The 19,236-nt window shown below is 39.8% G+C and overlaps 1 protein-coding gene across 1 annotated transcript; it reads right to left on the bottom strand.

Annotated features, from left to right (window-relative positions):
* Positions 1-11,959: 11,959 nt before the first annotated feature.
* On the bottom strand, positions 11,960-14,438 carry LOC147606897 (uncharacterized). The gene is made up of 3 exons (XM_086791155.1): positions 13,478-14,438; positions 12,943-13,128; positions 11,960-12,521 (listed from the first exon to the last, which is right to left on the bottom strand). The coding sequence occupies exons 1-3, from the start codon at positions 13,964-13,966 to the stop codon at positions 12,231-12,233; spliced, it is 966 nt and encodes a 321-aa protein (XP_086647281.1). The 5' UTR covers positions 13,967-14,438; the 3' UTR covers positions 11,960-12,230.
* Positions 14,439-19,236: the final 4,798 nt, after the last annotated feature.

Below are 19,236 nucleotides of genomic sequence, written 5' to 3'. Positions count from 1 at the left end.
TTGATTACTTCACACAAACATCCTAGATTCTCTCGATCTTAGGGTGTGTTCACACACATAAACATACATACACTCATAGAGAGTGTTCACACACTTACACAAACGGATACACAAATAGTGGTACACACATACACGAAGCTCCGAATACCCAACAATAAAGACATGGAGATTTCACCTCCAATACCACCTCAACCAGCCCTACCAAGAACAACTCCTATGAGACTAGTGGAGCTTCCACCTCTAGTGTTACCACCTCAACAACCAACCCCCGTAAGGAAAAGAATTCCTATGAGACTAGTTAAGATTCCACCTATTAACGACCCGTTAAGAGTGAAGGAGCTTACTGAACAAGGGATCTCAATGCGCCAAGGCAAATTCCCATAGTATACTTTAGATGTTAAGGCCCTCACAAAGTGGTTGATTGCCTAATGAGAGCCATCCTAGAAGCAAAGCCACCTAACCCACCACTGCCATTGATCATTTGATTAATTAGTGATGACTAACCCTAAATAATGGATATGGTTACTTATATACTAGCTAACCCTAAGGTGTCCATTGATCATTTGATTAATTAGTGATGACTGACCCTAAATAATGGATATGGTTACTTATATACTAGCTAACCCTAAGGTGTCCATTGATCATTTGATTAATTAGTGATGACTGGCCCTAAATAATGGATATGGTTACTTATATACTAGCTAACCCTAAGGTGTCCATTTAAACTTGGATGGCTATAGGGAAAAACTCGGTGTGCGGGGGACAAAAGTGCCCATGCCATCAATTCATGGCCTATCATAAATATCTAACATCTAATGTGATGTGGAGTGTTCTAGAGTGGTTAAGAAGCTAATTCTTAGAGTTTTTCTTATTATTCTCTCTCTTTTGCTCTCAATTTTGAATTAGAGATCACTTTCTCATAAAATGAATCAAGAAAAACTAATTAACTAGATTCAAATTATGTGTATTAATTAGGGTATTAAGAGAAATGTGATTGTGTGAAAAATCTATGCCATAAGCAATTTCCTGGTAATGCTTAGCTACTTGTGAGAATTTCTCCTATGGTGGTGAATATTCTCTCCTTTTCTTATAATTTCTTATTAAAAAGTATCTTAACCATCTCTTTTATAGTTTTTAGGAAGATTAAAGAATAATCCAAGTCTCTCCATTTTTCAAAAAGAGTAATTATTATTTTATAATGCTGAATTTATGAGATAATATGGTTAAATTAGGGCAATTTAAGAAATATTAAATGGCAAATTCAAAGGAGGCTATGCTGAAATTTTTGTAAAGTGTATGTATGATCCTAATATGGATTGAGTTTGGGACACTCAAATACATGCTTAAGGTTTTCGGATAACACTTTTGATGTATTGGAACATCAACAAATGCAAATTGGGTTGCATTATGTGAATTTTGGGACACTTTGACTATGCTCTGTAGATTTACAAAACCCTAATTAACTCGAAAAGGGGTGCGGATGTTTTATGGGTGTTTGTATAGCCTTATAGTAATGATGTGATTCGATGTGGATTGAAGTGGGAATGATGTGATTAGATGTGGATTGATGTAGGAAGATGTGAATAGATGTGGATTGATGTGGGAAGATGTGGATTGATGTGGGAAGATGTGAATAGATGTGGAATGATGAGAAATGATATGGGACGATGAGAAATGATGAGGAATGATGTGAAAGAATGTGTAATGATGAGGAAAGATGAGTGCTTCGTGTGAGCATGAAAAATTGGGTTCCTGGCCAACTGTATACTGCTAATGTTGTCACAGAAAATAACTTGTCTATCCACTGATAGACCCAAATCTACAAGTAGCTTTCTCAACCAAGCTACCTCACATGCTGCCATAGCAGCACCTCTATACTCAGCCTCTGTACTGGATAGAGCAGCCGTAGGCTGCTTCTTGCTGCTCCAAGTCACAGCAGCACTCCCCAAAGAAAACATGAAGCCACTAGTAGATCTATCTGAGATACTACCATCCCAATCAGCATCTGTATACCCATGTACACATATCTCTGTCCCAGTTTCATAAAATAGTCCACAATGCAAAGTAGACCTCACATACCTCAGTATGCGTCTCAATGAATCCAAATGCGGCTTCCGAGGAACCTGCATAAACTGACTCACCAACCCAACAGCATAGCTCAAATCTGGCCGGGTGATCGTCATGTAGATCAAGCTTCCTACTATGCGCCTATACATAGTAGGATCCTCCAAAATCTCTCCTGAATCTGCACTCAACTTGCCATTCTGATCCAATGGCACTGAGATAGGCTTACAGCCTGTCATACCATACTTGGACAACATGTCCAAGCCATAATGTCTCTGCAGTAATCCAATACCATGTGGTGACCTAATCACCTCAATGCCCAAGAAATATCTGAGCTCCCCCAGATCCTTCATCTCAAACTTCTGTCTAAGCAAGATCTTTACATCAAAGATCTCTGCATCATGGTCCCCCGTAATGATCAGGTCATCTACATAGATGACAACAAGCACAACCTCTCTATCACTGTGTCTCACATACAGCGAGAAATCTGCATTGGCTACATGAAAGCCAATAGTGATAAGATATTCAGAAATCTTGTCAGACCATGCTCTTGGTGCTTGTTTTAAGCCATACAAGGCTTTCTTCAACTTGCAAACATGCTTGGGGTGACTCACATCCTCATAACCTAGGCCACTTCCCTTGTTCTCATTCAAGCCAAAACTGGAGGATCCGAGTCAAGGCTGAGATCAAACCCTAGACTCGCCTCTTTCCACAACAAGTGCAAACTTTCGCTGACCTCACTCAAGCCAGAGCCGGAGGACTCGAGTCAAGGCTGGTCAAACCCTAGACTCACCTCTTTTCACGACGAGTGCGAACTTCCTTCCTACCCTCATCAATCTCGTCACTACTAGCTCTAGGTACAATCCTTATTAATAGTCTTAATACAAATTCTTTGAAATAAACAATTGTGCGAAGACATTATTGTAATATTTTAAAACCATCATAATCTTTTTAGTTTTCTTCCAAATGAAAAAAGATTCTCATCATGCTTTTACATATTCATTTTCATTTCTCTTTAACTCACCCACTCAGCTATTCCACTTCAAAAAAGTAGCTTCTATGATTAAACAAACTTCCTTGACATCATAACTTATAGTTTATCTCTAAGAAGAAACAACAAGATCTAAATTTAAGAGAAGACATATCTTTTTACTCACGCACACCAAGCTTTTCACTGATAAGGAAATAAAAAGCTCTCTTAATCTCCTTCACTCTCAAATCCCTTGCTTCTCTCATTATACAATCATTATTAGGGAAACCATAGCTTACGTTATGCCTGATACAAGGATAACTTAGCCTCACTCAATTCCAATTTCAATTACAAATAAATAGCATTCTTTCCTTATTTAAAGAAGAATCTAAAACCCTAGCCCTAATTTAACCATATTATCTCACAAATTTAGTATTATAAAATAATAATTACTCTTTTTGAAAAATGAAAAGACTTGGATTATTTCCACCCACAATATACTTATTTCTCCTTGATGTGATCTTTTTGAAGGGTTCCATGAAATCTTGTCCCCACTCCATGAATGGTTCTAGGTTTTGAATTGGACTCAGTGGCATCATGTTACTTGGCATAGGTTTTCCTTATCTTCAAGATGTGTTGTATTGATTATAAAATTTAAGAGTGCATCTCCATGTATTGTGCTCCACCACAAATCCACATGTAGCACTTTCTCACTGTGATGTCTGCACTTAGATGCCCCCATGTGGCTCTCGAGTGTGCCTCAACACCACTCTTCTTTCTTCTCGTGGCATGCATCTTTTAAACTTCATGTCTACTTTCAGATGATATAGTGCTCTCATGCACCACTATGTACTTACAAGCCTTCAAGAACAATGCTTTCATTTGTGAATTCTTCTGAAAACATCCCCAAAGTGTGATATTCCATAATGTCCTACCACTTAGATCCACAATGTCAACTGAGAAAAGCTCGGCATCAAGAAATTATCCAGGAAAGATTCCTCCTCCGAATCCACTGATATAGATAAATAATCGACCCCAAAATGAGTCTTTTTGGGCTTGTGGATGATTTTAAAATCAAATTGTTGTAAAAGGAATATCCACCTCATTAACCTACCCTAAATGACTTCCTTAATTATGATTTGTAATAATAAGGCTTGATGGTTGACATAAAATATAAAAAATTCCCTTGCAAAGTAGTGCCTGAATTTTTGCACTCTATACACCATCTTGATAGCTTCTCACTCTATGGCGTTGTATGCCTTCTTACTACCTTAGAACTTCCGGCTTGTAAAGTAGATTGGGAAATCTAGGCTTCTGCGAGTTGTGCTAGTATAATCCAAATGGCTAAACTCAAGGCATCTACATGCACATGAAACACCACATCCCATCTTGGCTATCTTGGGATAGGAGCATCGATGGCTAGCTTCTTCAAGTTTTGGAATGCCTCTTCTTTACTTGGTTCCCGTTGAAATTTAACATAGACTTAAATGGATTAAGTGATATTTTCCTTGCATCTCTCAAAGATCTTCCACAGACATACTAGATGCTTTACCATTCTAGAGAAGGTTGTAAAGTCATCTACAAATATCACCATGAACTTATGAAAAAAGTTTGAGAAACTCCCCATCATGCATCTTTGAAATGTGATGGAGAATTGCAAAGCCCGAAAGGCATTATCCAATACATGTATGCTCTCCACTCTATGATGGAGATGGTTTTTCCTTGGTCTTTTGCTATGAATAACGTATCTATACCATTCATGCCCTACTACCTCATCCAACTTATTATATCAATAAAGGGTAGTGGAAATGGATCCTTTATGGTTTTGGTGAGTGTTGAGCTTCGTGTAGTCCACACAAACACTAAGTTTGTCATTCTTTTTGGGTATTATGACTATAGGGAATAGCCATTCACCACTAGAAACCTCCAAGGTCATCCCACCTTTTAAGAGATTATCTATCTCTTCCTTGACCTTCTCATAATTATTCGGGTCCATTCTATACATCTATATTCTTATCAATTGATCATCAAGTTTGAGAGGAATTTGATGTTGGCATACTTGAGGATCTTCTCCTTTTAGGTCCATGTGTTCCCATGCAAACACATTCTTGAACTCTCAGAATAACTCTTCTACTTATTGTCAAACTTCTTTGGTAAGTTCTTGTTCAAAATCATTGTTAGACGTTCTTCTTCTATCCCTAGGTTAAATTCTTGGGTTTCCTAGTCCTTGGGGACTACTAATTTTGTGTTTTCGAGAGTGCTCCTCGCTCAGCATTTTGACTTCCCTTTTGCCTTTATTTTACTCTTGGAATTGTTTAGGATAAATATATATATATATATATATGTTGTGTGTATATAAATTGAATGTGGGAGAGAGAGAGAGCTTGAGTTCCTTTGCAAGCACACACACACACACACACACAAGAGAGTGCAAGACACAAGAGAGATGGATGGTTGAATTTTTTTATATATTCTTCTCTCCTCTACAACCATATAACTAAAAGATAAGAGTTCATACATAAAGGGAAAGTACTCTCCTACAACAACATACAAAGTAGTCGGTCTATAGTGTGAACCCGACTATATGAGCTAGCGCTATAACTATGTCATAACTCTATTACTCCAAAGTGGCTGTCACACATCCTGTTATCCACTGGAGGCATATCAACCATAATCGCACCAACCATGCCAATGACATAAGTGCGAAAGCTATCACCCAGGTGGTTCATTAATATTCACCGTAGCACTAGTTGAGCTCAATATATCAACACTCCCCCTCGAGCTCAACTCCACACACTGCACTCCAAGTAAGCTCCTAAACTTGTGGAGCTTCTCTGTGCCCAAGATGTTAGCCACCTGATCCTCTGTGCTGACATATACCATATCTACATTACCTGCGCTCTAGAACCTTCTCTCTCACAAAGTGATAGTGGACCTCAATATGCTTCGTTCTAGCATGGTATATTGGGTTACTAGCCATTCCTGTCATCCACTAGTGGCATATCAACCATAATCGCACCAACTGTGCCAGTGACATAAGTACGGAAGGTATCACCCAGGTGAGTCATCAATGTTCACCGTAGCACTAGTTGAGCTCTATATCTCAACACTCCTCCTCAAGCTCAACTCCACTCACTGCACTCCAAGTAAGCTCCTGAACCTATGGAGCTTCTCTGTGCCCAATGCCTTCATGAAGATGTTAGCCATGTGATCCTCTGTGTGCTGACATATACTAGATCTACATCACCTGCTAGAATCTTCTCTCTCACAAAGTGATAGTGCACCTCAATGTGCTTTATTCTAGCATGGTATACTGGGTTACTGACCAACTATATGCTACTCATGTTGTTATAATCTTCTCCCTCACAAAGTGATAGTGTACCTCAATGTGCTTTATTCTAGCATGGTATACTGGGTTACTAACCAACTATATGCTACTCATGTTGTCATAATAAATGACAACTTCCCTATCCACGGGCTCACCCATATCACTAAGCAGCTTTTGAAACTAAGCTATCTCACAAGCTAGCATAGTAGCACTCCTGTACTCTGTCTCTGTACTAAACAAGGCAACTGTTGGCTACTTCTTATTGCTCCAGCTCATAGCCGCACTGCCAAATGATAACATAAAACCATTGGTAGGTCTTCTATCTACAACACTACCAGCCCAATCAACATTTGTGTACCCATGTAGCTGTATCTCTATACCAGCCTCATAGAAAAGTTCATAATCAATTGTGGACTTTATGTACACGAGAATCCGTCTAGCCGCATCCAAGTGTGGCTTTCTAGAGGCATGTATAAACTGACTCACAAGTCTAACATCATAACTCAAGTCTAGCCTAGTAATGGTCATGTAGATCAAGTTACCCCACTATGCGTCTATATGTAGTGGGGTCCTCCAAAAGATCACTTGTATCTGCGTAAAGCTTTGTGTTATGCTCCAATGGCACTGAAATAGGCTTATAGCCTGTTATACCATACTTGGACAACATGTCCAAGACATATTGTCACTGCAATAACAAAATGCCATGAGGTAATCTCACCACCTCTATATAGGCCCAAGAAATACTGCAGCTCATCCAAATCCTTCATCTCAAACTTTTGCTTCAAAAGCCTCCTGACATTATATATGTCAACATCACTATCACCAGTGATAATCAAGTCATCCACATAAATGACTAATAGCATGATCCCTCTATCTGTCTTTTTCACATAAAGTGAAAAATCTACATTGGATATCTAAAATTCAATGGTAACAAGATACTCCCCGATTTTGTTTGACCATGCTCTAGGTGCCCGCTTCAAGCAAAAAAGGCTTTGCATAGCCTGCACACAAAATCTGGGTGTGCGTCACTCTCATAACCTGGTGGCTGTATCATGTAAACTTCTTCTTGCAAATCACCATGCAAGAAGGCATTCTTTACATCCATCTGATGTAAAGACCAACCCTTTGCTACAACCATAGCAATGACAGCTCTCACGGTTGCCATTCTTTGCAACCAGGCTAAATGTCTCTTCATAGTCAATGCCATAAGTTTGCGCATAGCCTTTGGCCACCAATCTTGCCTTATACCTACTCATTGAACCATTACCATTATGCTTAACTTTATACACCCACTTATATCCAATTGTCTTCTTTTCCTTAGGCAAGGCAATAACTCCCATGTTGCATTTGTGTCCAATGTTGCCATCTCCTCATTCATGGCATCTTCCCATTTCTTATTTCCAAGTACCTGCTCAAAACAAGTGGTATCCAATTCTTGCATTGCTTTAATCATGTAATCATAATAATGGGTTGTATATCCATCATATCTCAACCTATCAACAAGATACCTAACCCTTGTAGACCTGCATAGACCTGGATCACTGCCAAGTCCTCAAACAGCCCTCATTCTCCTTACACCAAGAGTAAATCAAGGCTCTGCTCAGAGCTGCTAGAGTCACAATCCACATATGAGTGACCTGATGACAGATCAGGCACAAAAGGTTGATCTACCTTTTCCTTCTCTTTGCGTGATACATGTGTACCTACATCTATCCTCAACCTGCTTGACCATGGGCTAACATTGGATCCACTGCTAGAGGACTCTCCATGTCTACTAAGCACCTGTGATGATTGCTGCTCTACATGTGGTACAGCATCAACACTTCTTACACCTACATCTTTTGTTGCCCTCACTGCTGGTGCATACCAGCTACTCATCTCGTCAAAGACAACATCTCTTCTTACTCGCATCTCACAAGTGGTAGGGTTAAAATATCTATAACCTTTCTGCTCCATAGCACAACCAATAAAGATGCATTTCTCTGCCTTTGAATCTAACTTTGTTCTCACTTCATCAAGAACATGCATATATGCAATACACCCAAACACTTTCAAGTGAGACACATCTGGTCTTGTGCCTGTAAACTTCTGTTCAGGAGTCATACCATGAACAACTAAAATAGGTGTCCTGTTCATAATGTACACAATAGTTGCTATTGCTTTTGTCCAAAAATAATGTGGCATATTCTTTTCAGCCACCATCAAGGCACGTGCCACTTTTGCAATGTGCCTTTTTTTTTCTTTCTATAACACCATTATGTTGCGGAGTGTACTTGAATGTAAACTGCCTCTTGATTTCCTACTTCCTGAGGAAATTGTTGAACTCATTGGAGAAATATTCTCCCCCACCATCTAATCTCAAGCATTTTATTTGCATACCTTTTTCCTTCTCGACCAAGGCTTTAAATCTCTGAAAGTGAGCAAACACCTCACTTTTCTTCTTCATGAAGTAAACCCATACTTTCCTAGTGTGGTCATCATCAATGAATGTAACATAATACCTGCAACTTGCAATTGTTGCGGCCCCCATGCATCTAAATGTATGACATCTAATGGCCTTGCACTGACATGCTTTTCATGTGGGAAAGCATGTTTAGCCTGCTTATCAAGCTGGCATGCTTCACATACTTTGTGAGTACCATCAACCTTAAACTTTGGCAAACCTGCAACAAGATTTTGGGCGTGCATAGACTTCAATCAGTTGTACATTCACATGACCAATGCGCTTGTGTCATATGCTAATATCTACAATGACACATGTTCCATGCGCAAACATGACTGCCTTTACTTTAGGCAAGTTCACATCCAAAGTAAACATCCTGCCATTTATGTTACCCCTCGCAACCAAGCAACATTGATTTTTGAAGTCTTCCACAAAACATCCTTGAGGATTAAACCTCACTTGCAGACCCTGCTCAACCATCTGTTCAACAGAAACCAAGTTCTTTGTAATATTTGGAACATAAAGTACATCTGCTAAGTACTTCATTTTGCCATCTTACATAGACAATGGCACTTTACCCACATACGCAATGGGATGCATAGTATTATCACTTGTTTCTACATAACCTGGTTTTTTCATTTCTACATATCTCTAATCCACTCAATATGATTGGTCATGTCGTTAGAGGCACCAAAATCCACATATCATGTATCTTGAGATCTTGACATATCTCTTGTTATGAAACTAAGCATGTGCTGCATCATAAACAGCTGCTCACTTCTGTCATCACCTCCCTGTTTACTAGATGATACATAATTACCTTGCTGCAACTTTCCACTTTTAATATCATTCTGCTTTTTATAGCAGTCCTTTACCATGTGTCCTGGTTTGCCACAGTAATAGAACTCTATGCTATTTGCATTCTGGTTTCTTTGCCAACTACCTCGGCCTCTTTGGCTTCCCCTGCCTCTAGACTAGTCTCTTCCATTTGTGTATGATTGCTGATGTGAATCATTGGACTATTGTCTAGAATTCTGATATCCTTATCGGCCACCACCTTGGCCTCGACCATGACCTCTACCTCTGCCACCTCTACTTGAATTGGAGTAAGAGGCCAGTTCTGATGTGTTTTTGCTTTTTGAAGAAGAGTTCTTAACTAAAAACTTTTCTTCTATGAGATCAACATAGACACTAAGTGCTGAAAGTTGAAAATATTCTCCTTAACTGCAATGGAGGTCTTAAATGGCTTATACTCTTTGCCAAGCCCATTCAAACAGACACTCACCAAGTCATCATCTTCCACCGATACATTGATAGACCAAAGGGATTCAAGAATACCCTTGATCTTTAAAGTATACTCATTGATTGACATGTTTTTCTTTTCCACATTATGCAACTCTTGCTTTACCTGCAATTTTCTTATCTTTGTGTTAGTTTGGAATAACTGCACCAGATTCTGCCACGCAACTCCTGGAGTGTTGGTATCTTGTATGTTTTCTATTATCGTGTCTATGACACTAATTGAAAGTCAATACATGACTTCCTTGCACCTTGGTTCCAGTCCTTGAATGTTTTTATGTTTGTTGGAGTGACATTCTTTTCAAACAACTCAGGAGACTCTTCATTGTCTCTTTCGACATAGTCCCAAAATCTTTTACCCATAAGGAAATTGGTCATTCAAAACTTCCAGGCATGGAAGTTGTTCTTGTTCAGCTTCTTATCACTAATAATCTGATTGATTCCGTCACTAGACATGTTTTCCTGTAACAATAAAAAAACTACAAGAGATAATTTCTATATACAACCTGTAACACAACAATATCTTTTGTGACTACTACAACGGTACTTCAACACAACCTATAAGTCACCAAATCTTACTAAAGTATATGTATATACACCCAATGTCAATAATACATGTACAAACACTGTCTACACTCTCAAAATGTATTGCTGCACTGCAATAACCAGATTTTAATCAGAGACAACTCTCAACCAAAACTTCTCGAAACTGTCGAAAATACCTTACAGTGAAAGAATGGAGACCGAGACGTGCCCGAAACATGATTCTGGTTGAAAACTTATGTACAAAGTACTGACTACCACACAAGCATCTTAAAGCCTGCGAAGACAACTCCTCAATCGGAGATGTGTAGCTACCGAAGGGTGTTGTAGCTAAACCAAGAAGAGAAAGTGATGATGATGCTCTTACCCATGTACCGCTTTCTTGCTTGCTTGTTTTTACCTTTTACTTGTCTTCTTAGCTCTCACATGAATCGAAGCTTTGATACTATAAAGAAAATGTAAAAAAGAGAGAGAGAGCTTGACTTCCTTTGTAAGCAACCACACACAAGACAACACCAGACATAAGAGAGATGAATAGCTGAATTTTCTTATATCTTATTTTCTTCTCTACAACCATATAACTAAAAGATAAGAGTACATACATAAAACGAAAGTACTCTCTTACAATATACAAAATAGTCGGTCTAAAGTAGTCGGTCTATAGTGTGAACCCGGTTATATGAGTTAGCGCTATAACTCTAGTACTCCAAAGTGGCTATCACACAGCCTGTCATCCACTGACGACATATCAATCATGATTGCATCAATCGTATCAATGACATAAATGCAAAAGCTATCACCCAAACAGATCATCAATGTCTGCCATAACACAACAATACACATACACACACACATATAGATGAACTAACAAGATAAACTCTTAACAATACTAATGTCTTATCACATCAAAATTATATGATAGACAATTACAAAATTGAGATATAAAATGAAGTTAATACTTCCATCACTAATTGTCTAAAAGATTGAAAAGAGATAGCCATCAAAATATGAGTTATCTAATAATTTTTAAATTTGTTCCAAATATGAAAAAATAAGTCTTATTCATCATTTAAAAAAAACATGATCTCTAATGGTTGAATTTCAAATATATAAATTAGTTAATGGCAAGCCTTCTAATTAGAGCATCACCAATGACTACATTCTACTTGTTTTGACTTGCAACTCTCATAAGCTATCAAATGTCCATCTTGAATAAGAACTACTCCAATTCCATATCGACTATATTGGTTAAAACTTAAAAGAATGGTCATTTGGTCTTCTAAAGAAAAATGTTAAAAGGATGTGTAGTAAATGTGAAATTTTTAACAAATTTTCTATAGTAGCTATATAATCACAAATCTGATTTCAAATGATATGTACAAGATTGGGATATCAGCTTCACATCAAAGCTATGAGCTATAGCTCTCCACCAATGTTATGATCTCTCCACCTTTGCTACCTAGAGTTGGACTTGCTCCCCAAACAGACTTGATCTTGCATTGGTGAATGCTGTAGGCATAGACTACCCCTTCCCCCAAAGTTTAACACACATACACACATGCATATACAACACTTCCATAAGTTTAGTCCCGAGGATTGTAGGTGCATGCAGTTTTCAATGGAGTGAGAAGTGCCATGGTGGTTGAATCCAACACAATGTTGCAGGCAACTTGATTTTGATACTTGGCCTTTATCATCTTGCCCACCACATAGTACTGAGAGTATAATGTTGCAACCATGCTCAGAGGGACACCTTGCTTGGAACTATCAGCGCCTATCAAGTCGTTACCCGCCCCATAGATTGGAACCTTCACTGCCTGTGCCATCACTGGGATCACCTTGTGAATACCTTTGGCTTGAAAATAGTTGAGGATCTGAACAACAAGTGTGAACTTTAGAGAGAAAAAATACATTACAAAGACCTTTTTTGAATGAAGGGACCATGCTTTTAAGCATTTCAAAATCAATGTAAGTGCTCAGTAAGGAAAGCTAACCAGCTCAGTGATAATGAACATGAAAAATGAGGAATTAAACCATTTACATCATGTATAAAGATGGGCAAATCAAACCACCCAAGTGATCATGGATATATAATTTAGATATAGGAAAACCATGTCCATGCCAGTGGGCACTGTAGCCTAAGTGGTAGTGCCTTGGCATGTTGACATGCAGGTCCAAGGTTCAAACCCTGGCACTAACATATGATAAACCCCTTCTCTCTCTCTCTCTCTCTCTCTCTCTCTCTCTCTCAAACCGTGTCCATGGTGAAAGCTGCCAAAAGGAGAGGTGAAGTACCTGTCCGTTGGCTACGTCGAGCTCTGAGAAGCCTAGCACCACATCCACAGGATTTACATGGACTCCAAAATACTTAGAAGGGTTATAGAAATTGAGTTGTACGGTGCAGCTGAGAGACATCATTTTGGTGGGCACTCCAGAGGCATCAGTGCCCTCTCCCATGTAAAAATTGTGGAAGACTATATTCTACACAATGCAAAGCCATTGTTAAATCATTAAATTTCGCCATAACTAGCAACACTGACTATGCAATATTACCATAGCTAGCAAATTCAACTGTGACAGACAAGCTGCTGCATGTTGCTCAGGCATGCAACTTAACCTTAAGAGGATGCCAGGCATGCATTTCTACCATGACTAACAGAATTAAGAAAGCAAGAATAATTGCTAAGATATGCAAATTTACCATGTGTAAGAATAAAATCCACTAACTAAGACAGTATTCTACACAAACAAAACCATAGCCAAGGCATGGCTTCACACCATTACCAGAAAAACTTCAAGGAAGCATTAAAAATAAGAGCATTTTGTCTACCTTGAGAGAGAGCTGGGGGTGGGAGGGTCTGCAGATGAGCCAGAAGAGGAGGATGAAGACAATGAGGAAGACAGTGCAGGAGAGGAGGACAAGAAGGATGGTGTAAATCTGAGGGGTTTTGCTGGTCTGGTTGAAGTCAGGCTCTTCTTCTTCAATGACATTGTTGGCGGCCCATCGTTTGCCTGACTTGGTGCTGATGTTACCATGATGGGAGTGGGGTTGAGGAAGGATTTTGCGCGAGCCGGACTTCCGGGATGCCGAGGGGAGGGACTGCAAGGAGTCGCGGGAGCGGGAGGATGTGGAGATAGCAGCAGGATGGAGGGGGGAGCCAATGGGGCTCAGGATGGGGGTGGACTGGAAGGAGAGCTTGGAATCCCCATCATGGGAGTCACGTGAGGGGCTCTGCACAAAGTAGACCGGGCGCGAGCGAGGTGAGGGAGGGGAGGATGGGGCAAGGCTAGTGACCTCAGAATCAGACTTGGTATGCATTGTGAGAGGAGGAGGGGAGGATCTGAAGGTACACTGTTGGGGCTTTGGTGGGCAGCACTGTGTTGTTCATTTACTCAAGCATAGCTCTGAGCTATGGAGGGCTGAAGAAGAGCACTCTTCTTGCAGACAACTGGTGGGTATGACAGCAGAGAGAGCCTCAGTGCTCACTGTGGGGATAGCCCTCAATCTGAATCATCTGCTTTCTACTGTTGTCAACAGAGCTCTACCTTTGTGGGGTGCCGACATCACACGCATGATCGCCTGCGCGGGGCCTTCGACGTTACACTGTGCCTCGACACGTTCTTATGTACAATCACAGCTCTGGCCCTTCCTCCCTCTTTGATTCTTAGCCCCTCATGACGCCCACACGAAACAAACACAAAGCTACCCCCTCGTTATGCTAGCCCCCACATCTCCCAAGCTAACCCCCTCCACCGACAACCTGTCTCTCATAAAACTCCAATCACCACCCGGCCCTACCCTAACCTTCAATTTGAAGGCCATACCCTAGATTTTTGACCTTATACATATCCGTGTTTATGTCGAAAAATTCAGAGATATTTTCAACATCATCGCCGCCTCCTTTTGCAACCCTACTTTCTCAGAGGCCTTCTCTAGAAGGTTTGCAGGGCTCTGATGCCCTCTCAAGACTTCAAATTTCAGCACTGGTCACTAGTGCACCGCTCTTTCTCTCACTAGATCACGAATTCTACCCTGGACATGAGCTCAACAAACCTAGCTTTAGGGTTTAGTCCCATGATTTTATTTTACTTTTAGTGAGGATGTTTTGTATCTTTAATGGCACCCCTTAAGTGAGGTGAGAGCAAAGGAGTGTCTTGATTCAACCCACATTGCACAGCCACTTAGTAGGGCACAAACAGCCTACTACTTGGCTATCTCCCCCACCCTGTCTGGCTTCAATTTTGTGTCTCTTGTAGATTTAGTCTGGTTTCAAATGCTTTTGGACAGACATGCAGGTGGCTAGCTCTTACATGGTAGTTACGCAGAGCCGTTGTAATGAGACGCCCACCACCAAGCACTAGTGCAGCACCCTTTCTCTTAAAGGAAGCAATACATGGGTACATGGGTAAGGGTAATCTTTCCCTTTGATTCACAAACAAATCTCTACAGGTAGACTTGGAGGCATAGCAAGAGGGGGCATTGCTATATTTTGGGCAAGCCCACTTCGGTGAAGTAAAAGCACAATGTATACTCTCTTTCGGACCCCATTTTGACCCTGCAAGGGTGATTCACATGGTTTTGTTAGCAAGTATAAGGTAAGATTGATTGCCAAGGGATATGCACATACATATGGCATTGACTATAAGGAGACATATATCCTGATTTGCAAGGATGGCAAAACAACCGTGACATTAGTCATTGTTATAGCAGCTAATGGATGGTCTTTACATCAGATGGATGTAAATAATGTATTTTTCTGTGGTGACTTACATGAGAAAGTTTACATCGCGTAGCCACCAATGAGGATCATGCACACCCAAATTTTGTTTGCAAGTTACACAAAGCCTATGGCTTAAACTAGGCACCTAGAGCACAGTTATATAAGATAGGAGAGTATTTTGTCACTATTGGATTTCAAGTATCCAATGCTAATTTCTCACTTTATGTGAGGAGTGCTAGTGGTCGTCTATGTTAATGACTTGATTGTCACATATGACAGTGATGATAACATTCATGAGGTGAAGATGCTTCTTGAGAAGAAGTTTGAAATAAAAGATTTGGGTGAGCAGCTTGGGTATAGAGTTGATTAGATAACGTAACATGATTTGGCTTTTACACATGTAGTATGCTTTGAACATGTTGTCCAAGTATGGAATAATAGGGTGCAAGCCAATCTCAATGCCATTGGAGCAGAACACGAGGTTATCTACATATATAGGTTATCTCTTACTATATATAGCCTACTAGTAGGTAGTTTAATTTACATGACTATCATTAGACCAGATTTGAGCTACTTAGTTGGATTGGCAATTCAGTTTATGCAGGCCTCGAGAAAGCTACATTGAGATGTGACTAAGAGGATACTCAAGTACATAAAGTCCACAATACACTATGGACTTCTTGATGAGGCTAGGATATAGGTACAGGTACATGGGTATACAAATGTAGATTGGGCTAATAGTGTCTTGGATAATAGATTTACTAGCGGCTTTATGTTCTCTTTTGGGAGATTTTAGGAGTGTTGATGTTAGTTGGGGCAGTATAAGAAAGCATCTAACAATTGGTTTATCGAGTACAGAGGTTAAGTATAGGGGGCACTGGCTACTATGGCAACATGTGAGGTAGCTTGGTTGTAGAAGCTATTTGTAAATATTGGTGAGAACATGGATAGGATACTTTTCATTTATTGTGACAACATGAGCAACACACAGTTGGCTATTAACCCAGTGTATCATTTCTAGGACAAATCACTTTGAGTTGCATTATCATTTTGTGTAAGTGATGGTTCTAGTAGGTGATGTGGATTTGGTTTATGTCACCACAGAGTATCAAGTGGCTGACTCTTCACAAAGGCAAGCTTTGCAGGTAAAGCAGCTTACTTGGAGTGGATGGTATGGAGTTAAGCTCGAGGGGAAGTGTTGAGATATCGAGTTGTTGAACTAGTGTGGATATGGATGACATGCCAGAATGACACCTCTGTACTTATGCCATTGGTATCATTGGTGAGATTATGGTTGATATGCCGCCATTGGTTTATAAGTTGTATGACAACCACTTTGGTTTACTAGAGTTATGGCATAGTTATAATAGCACCAGCTCATATAGTCAAGTTCACATTCTTATAGTATGTTCTCTTATCTTTATGTTATCATTGTAGAGAAGTGAAAGAAGGAAGAAAATTCAACCATCCATCTCTCTATGGTGCGCTTGGCTACTCTTGTGTGTGTGAATAAGTTTTCTGCCTTGAAATTCAACCATCCATCTCTCTATGGTGCGTTTGGCTACTCTTGTGTGTGTGTGTGTGAATAAGTTTTTTGCTTTGAAAGGAGGTCAATCTCACCCTCTCCCCCACATTCTTCTCATAGTATACATGCCCCTTATGGATGAAACCCTTTCTTTAAGGTCCTATTTCCACACGTCACTTGAATTGAGCTCTTTAACTAAATCTAAACTTTGGAAAGACACCCAAATTTTTCTTCATAAAATTTTCACAACGTTCCCATGCAACAAAAAACTAGGCACATTCACTTTAATGCACCCATCAGAGCAATCTCGTGTATACACATTTGACTTTCCTAATCAAAATTGACTCGAAGGTTCCATGTAGGATACATGCCTTATGAATGACACCCATTCTTTAAATGCTATTCCCATGCCTTAGTTAATTTGAGCTCCTTAAGTACGTCCAAACTCTAGAAAATTTTTCATGATTTTCTCACTACTACATTCCCATGCAACGAAAAACCAAGTAGGTTTACTTTAATGCACAAAACATAACATTTCCATGTGGACTTTGAATGTAGGTTTACTTTAATGCACAAAACATAACATTTCCATGTGGACTTTTTAATGTGGTGGTTTTCTAATTTATCCCAACATGATTCTCTCAGTTCCTTTCTCATTTCTCAGTGGTGCCTTCTTTGGCACAATTTGAAAAGGTGGGCATAGTTGCATGAAAAACACTCCTAATATTTCTATTCTGCTATGTGAATGTAGAAAAGCCCAGTTTACTAAGCTCAATGAGCTATGCCGAGGGAAAGCCTTGTAAAGCCTCTCTCTATTATGCCTTCATCTCTATCTCAATTATGTGTGTGAGTTGGGTCGTGTTGTTGGCGTAGCTCATCAAGGCTCATAGAGAGGACCCAATTTCGAAGTGACCTTGGATCTCAAAGAAAAGGGTGAAAAAAATGTTTCTCAAAAATAAAAAATCTCTAACAAATGTAAATTTTTGGTGTCTCTCTCTCTTTCTCTCTCTCACCCAGGTTAACATCGATAAGAGAGAAAATTTGTGTGGTTATCAATAAGAGAGGGTTAATGTCCCTCTTTGATGCTCTCTTTTGAGTAGCTAACCTCCTAAGTTAGCTCAAGGTAGCTCAAGGTCATAACATCATAGTGTAAAACACTAGACATGGTGGAAATCAAGCTAGGTTTGCTAATGTTAGGGAGACCATGCAGGAGGCAATCCCTCTTCCAAGCCTTGGTATTTGATGTCCATTGGCAAAGGCTTTCAAGTTCTCCATTATTATTTAGTGATATAAGAGGACTACTAGAGTGTAGAAAGTTGCAAGAGGACTAGAGTGCAGAAAGTTAATCGGGGTGAGAAGGTGGTAGAGCCGCATCAGTTCTAGAAGGGGTCATTAGAAGAGTTTGAGCAATCTCTATCTGTTTTGGGCCTTCAACTCTGTAGCTTTCTAGAGGATGCGATCTCGATGTAAGGGACAACATGTAAGGGACAATGACCCTCTCTTTGTCTTCATTATGGATTTTAACGATCAATTCTGGATCTGACAAAACATTTGCCATGATTGATTTTACAAATGGGTATCACATTGTTGAAGCAGACAAGTCCTTATATGACATGAATTAATTGTGTTTCCTAACTTTAAAAAATGGGTTAGAATCTACCCTATAGTGGAATGTAATTATGTAGTACCTTTGTTAAAAAATAAAAGAGAGGAGAAGATTTGATTAAAAGTTCCTACCTTAGTAGGGATGAAACAATTTATCTGATCAATCATAGGATAACTTATAATAATTGAGATCTTTTAGAGTTATTTTTTTTTTTGTTGTCCTGAAGAGCGACGGCCTCATGTCAATCAACAAACATATACTCAACAGTGCTGGCGGCAATTAGGTCGCTGCTCTTAGTCAGGGAACAGTGAACCGTGAAAAAGTTTCGTGGACAATGACAATGACGAGCAGACACAGCCATTCTAGACGCGTCCGGCCAACGGTCGCTAAATCCTACCGTCCGGCCAACACAACCTCTCTTTCACAAGGGACAAGGGCATTCACTACGGCCTCTTTCACACATAGCGGCGGAAAAAATGAAGTGGCCGCCTATGCTTCGAAAAGTGAATACAAATCTTCTTAACTATGTGAATGGTGATATGATTATGTAGGGATTTGTGGCAATCATGCCATGATTGATTGGCGCGTGATTGGTGATGTGTCATGGTGTTTCTTTTGGTATGATTGGTGACATGGCACCACGTGATTCTTTTGGTGTGATCAGTGATGTGGCAATAACATCATGAATGGTGATGTGGCATTAACACCGTGAATGGTGCCGTGGCATTAACTCTGTG

This window comes from Cibotium barometz, chromosome 56 (genome assembly GCF_041138505.1).
Source record: "Cibotium barometz isolate CiBa-2024 chromosome 56, ASM4113850v1, whole genome shotgun sequence".
Classification (NCBI taxonomy): domain Eukaryota; kingdom Viridiplantae; phylum Streptophyta; class Polypodiopsida; order Cyatheales; family Cibotiaceae; genus Cibotium; species Cibotium barometz.
This window is presented reverse-complemented; position numbering and strand designations above follow the sequence as displayed.

What these genes read in the sequence shown, in the direction of transcription:
- LOC147606897 (XM_086791155.1), bottom strand. Translation starts at nt 13,966, where the DNA reads ATGCATACCAAGTCTGATTCTGAGGTCACTAGCCTTGCCCCATCCTCC. An exon ending in ACCCCCAGCTCTCTCTCAAG is followed by an intron (nt 13,129 to 13,477) that starts GTAGACAAAATG and finishes TGCATTGTGTAG; the next exon opens with AATATAGTCTTCCACAATTT. An exon ending in TCGACGTAGCCAACGGACAG is followed by an intron (nt 12,522 to 12,942) that starts GTACTTCACCTC and finishes CTTGTTGTTCAG; the next exon opens with ATCCTCAACTATTTTCAAGC.